General features: G+C 37.0%; 1 protein-coding gene across 1 annotated transcript; it reads left to right on the top strand.

The window, feature by feature from the left end:
* LOC114533003 (serine protease inhibitor dipetalogastin-like) lies at positions 1-8026 on the top strand. Its single transcript, XM_028554578.1, has 11 exons — positions 1-10; positions 2213-2356; positions 2573-2731; positions 3226-3369; positions 4274-4429; positions 4642-4785; positions 5053-5196; positions 6365-6532; positions 7125-7283; positions 7779-7926; positions 8011-8026. Exons 1-11 carry the CDS (start codon positions 1-3, stop codon positions 8024-8026), a joined length of 1392 nt encoding a protein of 463 aa, XP_028410379.1.
* The last annotated feature ends 1284 nt before the right edge of the window (positions 8027-9310 follow it).

The following is a 9310-nucleotide window of genomic DNA, read 5'->3' as shown; positions in this document are numbered from 1 at the left end:
ATGAAAACAGGTAACATATGTTTACGATCTATAATTTCAATCATAACTAACCATACTTTGTCAGCTTAATGTATAAAAGTCAATTTATAAACTAACATATTTTTACACATTTTGTTAAACTTTGCTGGTGCTTTAGATTTCTTAGAGTACTTTACAAGCAGATTTACTTTTGCTGAAGTCACCATGAATATATTACGAATTTTAATAATATATACCCACCTCACCCTCCTCAACTGAATCTGATTGAAGAATGTGATAGTTACATTGATGATGTTTCTTGTTCCTAGACCTGTGTTTCTTTGTTGCGCTAATCACTGTTTACTTAATTGATATCAAGTCGCGTACACGCCATAAACAGAGGTAAATAATCCGTGGTTTAATAATCCCCTGTACTTTATGACCGGTCTCTTATCTCTTCAGATATATTGTATCTAAAGCATGTATTATATGTTTTCTAAACAAAAAAATAGCTCAGCCAGTGCTAAGTTATTGCACAGCTTTCCACTCGGCAAGCCCTGCACTCCTCATACAGCTATATTTTTGCCAGCATCAAATAATTTCAGAAACCAGTTCTTAGATCAGAAGATCCACTTCATATTTTTAAAATTTTGAGTCAAATGGGACATCGCGCTAAAGGTTTTGTTTAAATCAGCATTTGTTTGTCAAAAATTCGATTTTTCTATCGATTTACTCATTAAATTTCAGCGTGAGTATGTTTTAGTATGTAAGAAAAGAAGTGTGGTAATATTTTTCTAGAAGTGGAAGCACTCTAGTCATGCAGCAGTCTATAATATTATATAGCTTATCTCTGCATGACAAGCATTCATGCAGAGTAAGCTAAATAAAGATATGAATTATGAATCTGAGCCAAATCGAGTCACACTTTTTTGCCCCAATGTGCGCATGCGTAACTTGCTTTGCAAGTCCCAACACTTTTATTGCATTTATAATATCTTATATCGTAATTTCTAAAACGAACACAAAACTGTCCGGAAATAACTTAACAAAAACCGCGTTAACCTAGGTCAACCCTCGGTCTGATCGCGGTTGAATCCAGGTCAGAACGAGGTCGAACGCGGTGAGACGGAGGTTGAACCTCGGCCTAACTCTGTCTGTCAGACATTTCTTAAGATTTTTTCAATTTGACTATTGTGTTGTCGTTCTCAGCTGTTCATAACATTCTGTTCGGAAGCTAACGGTAACCCGAATCTTATTTTTTCCTTTGCGGTCGTCTGCGGTTTCTATCGGTTGACTGCAACCGAACCGAACCGCGACCTAACCACAACCGAACCGCAATTGTAGTGTTAGGTTATTTCTGGACAGTGCTATATACGTAAAAACGCAATTCAAACAATGAGGGCTTAACATGCTTATCCATTCCTTAAATTGCATTTCACACGACCAAAATGCGAATCATCATGGAGAGTGTAGTATGTACATTACTTCCCGATAAATTTAGATTCTTTTACACATTCAATTAATATCTAACACTACAAGAAATATTACACTTGGGTTGAATGATGTCGTTAAAACATGATATCCAAGATTCATTTAATCACTTAATCTCCCATCTTAGAGATTAAGCGAAAGACGTGTGCTGTTCCTTGTGTCAGAAAAGCGCTTTTTCCAGTATGTGGATCTGACCGCAATACATACCCCAATTATTGCATATTGGTAGAGACCGCTTGTCAGTTTGAAGAAATCATCATAGTTGTACACAAAGGACCTTGCGGTAAGTCAAGTTTATGTATTTACTCTTGCACTTATATTTGCGTGACGATTATGGTGCTCATTATATGTTCTTTTTCAAGTCTATATTATATGAAATTATCCGTGGTTTAAAAAATCTGTAAACCCATTTGCGAATTCAGAATCAGAATCCTTGAATTCTCATCCCATAAGGTAGGATTAGGGTTGGGAATAAGTTTTAATTGGGTTTATAATAAGGTTAGGGTGCTATTTCTAAATCTAACCTAATACTCACTTAATCTGAAGTATTAAATTGGCGCATTTGGAGCTGAACATGAAATTATTTCAAAATTGACCTTCGTACAGAAATTGAAGGATTGGACTGACATAATATTTTACTGGAGTGGAAACTGCTTGAAACAACCAACCACGGATATGCATAAAAACACGCCTGCCACTAATGTATGATATTACATCCTACATAAAGTATCTGTGTCTATGTAATTATATATTCTGAATATAGAACTGAAATGTTCGGCAGCTTGCCCGAGAAACTTCGTTCCTCAATGTGGTACAGACGGCAAGACGTACGCTAACTCGTGTACCCTAAAACATGCGCAATGTGAAAGTGACGGTGAAATTAGATTAGCCCATCATGGGGAGTGCGGTATGTTAATTTCTCCCCAATCTCAGATTCTCCATTCCATTTGTATAAATAATGATAGGTTGCCTATTTCAACCCTGTCTATCTTCATATTAACATTAGACAGTGGTGTAAATCCTCAGATGCTGTTGACATCCTAAAGTGCCGTATATAGCACTGCTAGATGCTTCTTCAGCTTAAAATGATTGGCTGAAATATGGCATGATACTGCCATTCTAGAACCTAAGCCGGAGCCAACGTGTGCCGTTGCGTGTCCCACAAAGCGGCTAAGTCAAGTATGTGGATCAGATGCCAATACGTATCCTAATTATTGCATATTGAAAGAGACCGCTTGTCAGTTCGGAGAGGATCTCAAAGTCGTTCACAGAGGACCTTGCGGTAAGTTAAAACTTTATTGGCTGAATGTTTATATAACATGTTTTACTGCTCCATGGAGTTTATTGGATGCTTTTATTCTGATTTATTATGCTATTTATTATGATTTCTGTAATGGAGTGATTTTCTCGTGGTCTCACTCTATTAACTTAACGAAACAAAATATGTGGTTGTATCCTCCTGTTCCATATCTCGTTGCCATAACCTAGGATCCCCATTCTACTTATAGGTAACGACTTTTGTTGTCGAACAAACAAAAGCTTCTCTGATAATATTCGCCCTCGCCGAATCTGGTGTATCCATGCCATATCCCCATTGAACTGTTTTCCGAAAGTTATTATTTACGTTGCAAAATTACCTAAACCATATCTGTAAAATAATTTGTATTTAGTAACAAATTACTTTTGTGACGGATATTTAAAAACTTGATAAGTTTTCGTTCTAGAGCTCCTTGTCTCATAGAATAATTATACTGAATTATAATCTGTTTACGGTAGAACCAAAGTGTAACCCAAAGATCCCATTGCCATGGAGTCCTGAATGTGGTACGGATGGTATAACATATGGTAACAAATATGAGTTGAAAAACGCCTTGTGTAAGAGTGATGGAGAAGTGAGACTGGCTCATCACGGAGCGTGTGGTATGTACATTACCCTCAGTGAAATTTAATATTTCCCATGACTATATCCCGTTGTGCAGTTCTAGAAAAGATATATTGGAAAAGTAGGAAAACATCAAGGACTTTATGATGTTTAAAAAGAAATACACTCGCGAAATCTCCCATCTTTGCGAGTTGCGATGACCATTGACCACCATGACTATTGATTACAGTCTCCAACTTTCAGAAAAATATTTACATGCTTCTTTTCTCCCTTTCTCAAACATACTTATATACCACGTACCCTCCAAGCCCCCAAACCCACATAACTATCATGTTACCATCCCTAACGAACTTCGTTTAACCGAGGCGAGGGATTGCTGCATGCATGTATTTCTAGTGGACTATAACCATAAACTGCATGCATCAACATAGACAATACACATGCAAATATTTACCAAAGTTAAAAAAGATCCTGTGTAATGACCATGGAACTCAATAATAACTTGAAAGCCGTCCTCTGGAAGCATTCCCAGATTTCAAAATTCCAACTGCATGGGTTTGTAGAAACTGCACAATAGCGATTTCCCAGCACATCCAAAAGGTTTGACCCGAATTTCTGCCCAAATTGGCCAAAGAAAGTAATAGTCAAACGCAAGTACATTAGTATTCCAAAGAAGCAGTGAAATGCATGACGTAATAGCAATTTGGCTTTCGTTTTTTAACTTTCTATCCTCCGTGGCTTTATAATATCGAAATTTGCTGTTTCTACTATCCAGTGACTCGAGTCATACGCATATTATAATAAGTTACAATTTCATTGTAAATTGACAATATTTAGTTCATAATAACAATTCTTAGCAAACGTTCACAAGATTTAAATGGGCTGCCCATCATCGTACGCTGTTTCTTAAGATTCATTTGATCACTTAATCTCCCATCTTAGAGATTAAGCCAAAGACGTGTGCTGTTCCTTGTGTCAGAAAAGCGCTTTTTCCAGTATGTGGATCTGACCGCAATACGTACCCCAATCATTGCATATTGGAAGAGACCGCTTGTCAGTTTGAAGAAAACATCACAGTTTTACACAAAGAACCTTGCGGTAAGTCAAGTTTATCATATCAGTTTATATTCTGGAATTGGCCTTCGTACGAAAATTGAAAGATTGGACTGACATAATATTTTACTTGAGTGGAAACTGCCTGAAACAACCAACCACGGATGCATCGAAACCCGGCAGTTACTAATGTATGATATTACAATCTACATGAAGTATCTTTGTCTAAATAATTATATATTCTGGGTTTAATATAGAACCGAGATGTTCGGCAGCTTGCTATAAAAACTTCGATCCTCAATGTGGCCCAGACGGCAAGACGTACGCTAATTCATGTACCCTTAAATATGCGCAGTGTGAAAGTGACGGTGAAATTAGACTAGCCCATCATGGGGAGTGTGGTACGTTAATTTCTCCTCAATCTCAGATTCTCCATTCCATTTGTATAGAATAATGAGAGGACTAAAAGGGCCACTTAGCGTTTGACAATGACTTTGAAATAAATAAATAAAGAAATGAAATAAAGTCGATATATATAACCCCTAAAAATTCTTGTCTTGTTGTTATTGCCTAAAATTTTATTCTTGAGTTTACAGATGTAGCTCACATCTTGAGTTCTTTTTCGTAGCTAGTTTTTTCTGGTATTTTATTGTATTACTTAACTCTAGAACCTAAGTGTCCGGAGAGATGCACAGTGGAATACGATCCCCAATGTGGTACAGATGGTAAAACATATGGTAACCCGTGTTTTTTGAAAGTTGCCTCGTGTGAGAGTGATGGAGAAGTGAAACTGGCTCATCATGGAGAGTGTGGTATGTTATAGTCCAATAGATTAGGTAATTACAAGGCATCTAGGGGCCGGTTGTTCGAAAGGCGTTTACCAAAACGGCCCATAAGTTTTAAGTGCAAAAAAATTATCCACAGTATTTATTACGAAAGCCGAGGAAATTCTTCTGACTTTGGACTCCTGGCTTCCGACTTTCGAGATTCTGTTGTCAAGAATAGGGAGCTTCAGCAATTAAATAACTCTGCCTTGTGCTTTATGCGGTACATATACAATATGATATCCCAAAATTTGTTTAATCGCTCAGTCTCCATGCCATAGAAACTAAGCCAGAGCCAACGTGTGTCGTCCCTTATCCAAAAATATATCTTCTGTGTATGGATCAGATGGCAATACATATCACAATTATTGTATTTTGGAGGAGACTGCTTGTGAGTTAGAAGAGATCGAACATCACGATCGAACATCACGATCTCAAGATACAACAGGATATCATTTATAAATACTGTATGATATCCTAATATACGATGTGTTTCTCCGCAATACTGCTTGATATACCACAAAATTTTGCATTCTCAATACGAGATAACTTATATTTTCTACCTCAAATAAACCTTGTCATTCTTTGTGGTACTGCGTGGTATTATATGATACTCTGTGATGTTTTCGAATATAGTGATGAAATTTTCTGATATTTCTTCCTCATGTGTACATTTACTATTCTCATATATATAATTGGCTATAGCGCTATCCACCAGATTATGATTTTGCAATCGTTGTGAACATGCCTGAAAAGCAATGCAATTAGAGATTTGTAAATAAGAGTTAAAAAAAAGAGAATTCCCAATTTAGTAACATTAAGGTCAGAGCGACTAAAAAACACTATCCCATGCCGATCGCTATCAAGCTTTCGTACAACCGCCCCTGTAGGTTGCATGGCCATGGGTACGAAAAGCGGGCAAATTGCCTACGCCTAAACGGCCACCTCGAAGCTGAAAAAAACCCAATCGTTATGACCGTAAGTGCGGTCGTTCTTGTATGATTCATACCTCCACTCAAGGTAGCCCTCTTAAAATACATCACGATGCTGCTAAAAACTCCACAATATCCCAGGATCAGTTGTATTTTTTATTTCTCAGATTACTGAACGCAATTCTAAACACAACAGCTTGAAATAATGCTTGATATTTCTATAGAGCTAAAGCAGGAGGAGACTCAGGTGACGTGTGCCGTTCCTTGTCCCAGAAGGCGGCTCCGTCCAGTATGTGGATCAGATGCCAATACTTATACTAATGTTTGCATATTGAAACAGACTGCTTGTCAGTTCAGAGAGGATCTTAAAGTTGTTCACAGAGGACCTTGCGGTAAGTTAAAACTGACCATTTTGGCTGAATGTTTATATAACATGTGTCACTGCTCCATGGAGTTTATTTGATGTTTGCATTGAGCATCGCACTTAAAATATGGCAAAACCTAGGATCCCCAATCTACTTATACGTAACGACTTCTGTTATTGAACAAACAGTTAACTGTAACTTCTCTGATTATATTCGTCCTCGCAAAATCTGGTGTATCCATGCCATACCCATGCTTTGCATGAGATCTCCAATCAATTGTTTTCCGAAAGTAATTATTTACGCTGAATTATAATCTGTTCATACGGTAGAACCAAAGTGTAACCCAAAAATCCCATTGCCATGGAGTCCTGAATGTGGTACGGATGGTATAACATATGGTAACAAATATGAGTTAAAAGCTGCCTTGTGTAAGAGTGATGGAGTAGTGAGACTGGCTCATCATTGAGCGTGTGGTATGTACATTACCCTCAGTGAAATTTTATATTTCCAATGCATATAATTTTACCCAGTTGTGCAGTTCAAGAAGAGGTATGTTGGAAACCATCATGGACTTCATGATGTTTTTTAAAAAAAATATTCGCATATTCTCCCATCTTAGAAACTAAGCCGGAGCCAACCTGTATCGTCCCTTGTCCTAAAATACAGCTTCCTGCAGTATGTGGATCAGATGGCAATACCTATCCCAATTATTGTATTTTGGAAGAGACTGCATGTGAGTTTGGAGAGAACATCACGATTGTACACAAAGGACCTTGCAGTAAGTAAAATATACATTTTTGAATGGAAGTTGGCCAATAGTTTTGCGGCTCTAGGAATTTTATTGAGAGTATTGCACTTATAAGGGAGATACATGTGAGGAAATTATCTTGTTTGTTTGTTTCCTATTTTCGTAAAATGAACACATTACTTAAGTATAATGGGTAATTGCAACCATCTCCAAAGCGGCATGGAATTAGGCCATTCATATCTTGTAATCAAACGATGCCAGCAAGAAAATACAAAACTGTAAGCTAACCTTAAGAGTTTAAAAAAGGAATGACATGAAATATGTGAGCACCCGACTGTCGTAAGAGTTTTATTTTTTCACAACTTGTAGTTAGATATACAGGGTGTATAAAAAAATGTCAGGTCTCTTTACCATGCAATCAAAGACTGCAATCTACAACAATAACCGTTACAAGAATCACCATTGTAACGTATTGTAGCTAGTTGAAGTGTCAATGTCTAACCATAAATTTCGAATTTGATATAGTACCGAAGTGTCGCGCCGGTTGTCCAAAGCTTTACGATCCTCAATGTGGTACAGACGGCAAGACATATAGCAACCCGTGTATGTTAAGATATGCTCAATGTGGAAGTGACGGGGAAATTAGGCTGGCCTATCATGGAGAGTGTAAAGTGTAGGTCATTCTTGTACCGCTTTCTTTCGTTTTCACTTTCCACACAATAAATATTTGTCCTGATTATGTCATTCATTCTTTTAGGCCTTTGAAGGAATAAAGAAGGAAGGGATCCTGATCACCTACGAATTTGTTTAACCATGTGTAGTTTAGTATTTGTTGTTTCAATAATTGTCAATCAGTAATTTCTTTCAAAGAATCTGTAAGAATGTCTTCTATATTGTCAACTGCTTAATTGTTTTATGTTCTTTTCCAAATAAATGTTTGAGTCCTTAGCAGTTGTTCCGGCTGTTTTTACATTTTTGTGCAAAAGACGAATTTTTTTCTGAGCAACAAAGCTTGCAACCTGAATTTTACTAAGCCATGGCATATAAGCATTACCATAAAAAATTTTTGAATGCAAAATGCAAACTGTCCTGACTAAGTCTATCAATGAATTATTAACTGGCCATGCAAATGGTTGCAAAGTTGTGTGAACATATGTCTGTAAGTCAGTAAGTGGTTTAAAAAAGTATGTGTTGTTTCTTTTACCAAAATTTGCAGATGATCATATGGCAATGCACAACCAAAATATAGTACCAATAACATACACCTACAATTATGGACAGGAGAATTTATAGTATATGTCATGTTTTCAGATTTCAGACACTGCACTAAGAGACTGGGCTATGTATATTATAGACTTGGGGGCAGTTGTATAAGATTCTTAACTACATTTTTTAGTCCGGCTACAAACTGTAGTCAACTCGAAAATAAACGACTCTCATTGGTCAATTCTCTCACTATATAAGTATAGTCTAAAGTTAATTAAGTTTTTATATAGCCAGGGCTAAACAGGGTTGATAAAACCGGCCCTATATGCCTAGTGCAACTATAAAATAATAAGATTTAAGTTAAAAGTTTAGTTTTTTTGGTAAAAGTCATTTAAAAACACATGGTATCCATGGGCACTTTCCCTTAAGCGACCAAAATGGTCAAACCGATAAGTCACATTTTGATTGAAATAGAGTGTTTCGTAAAAATATATAGCCTTGACACAGCATTTTCCGAGCTAGAATAACGATATACTTGAATATAGAGTTCTTGAAGCATTCTAAAATGCCAGTAATCTGTCTGCGCTTAAATATAACACCACTATCGAGGCCGTTTATACTAAATAAAGGAAAGCGCCCTATATGCGCGCACATGCATCAAGTATCATATAAATTGAAGCGTTTCCTGGCAAGCATTTTGAGAAACGGAGTCTTTTGAATATACAATTATTGATCACGTCGCGTAGCGACAGCGATCTATAGTTTCGGCTTGGTTTTTTTTTATTATTTTCCTCTCGGGTCGACCCCCAGCGTCGCAAGCTGCAGGCCATATCACCCTAATCGGGAACCTG

Source organism: Dendronephthya gigantea, unplaced genomic scaffold (assembly GCF_004324835.1).
Source record: "Dendronephthya gigantea isolate DGI-Jeju-01 unplaced genomic scaffold, DenGig_1.0 000083F, whole genome shotgun sequence".
NCBI lineage: Eukaryota > Metazoa > Cnidaria > Anthozoa > Malacalcyonacea > Nephtheidae > Dendronephthya > Dendronephthya gigantea.
The sequence above is the reverse complement of the archived record's forward strand: the minus strand, read 5'-3'. Positions and strand labels throughout refer to the sequence as shown.

What these genes read in the sequence shown, in the direction of transcription:
- LOC114533003 (XM_028554578.1), top strand. An exon ending in AGCCCATCATGGGGAGTGTG is followed by an intron (nt 4,786 to 5,052) that starts GTACGTTAATTT and finishes ACTTAACTCTAG; the next exon opens with AACCTAAGTGTCCGGAGAGA. An exon ending in TGTACACAAAGGACCTTGCA is followed by an intron (nt 7,284 to 7,778) that starts GTAAGTAAAATA and finishes AATTTGATATAG; the next exon opens with TACCGAAGTGTCGCGCCGGT.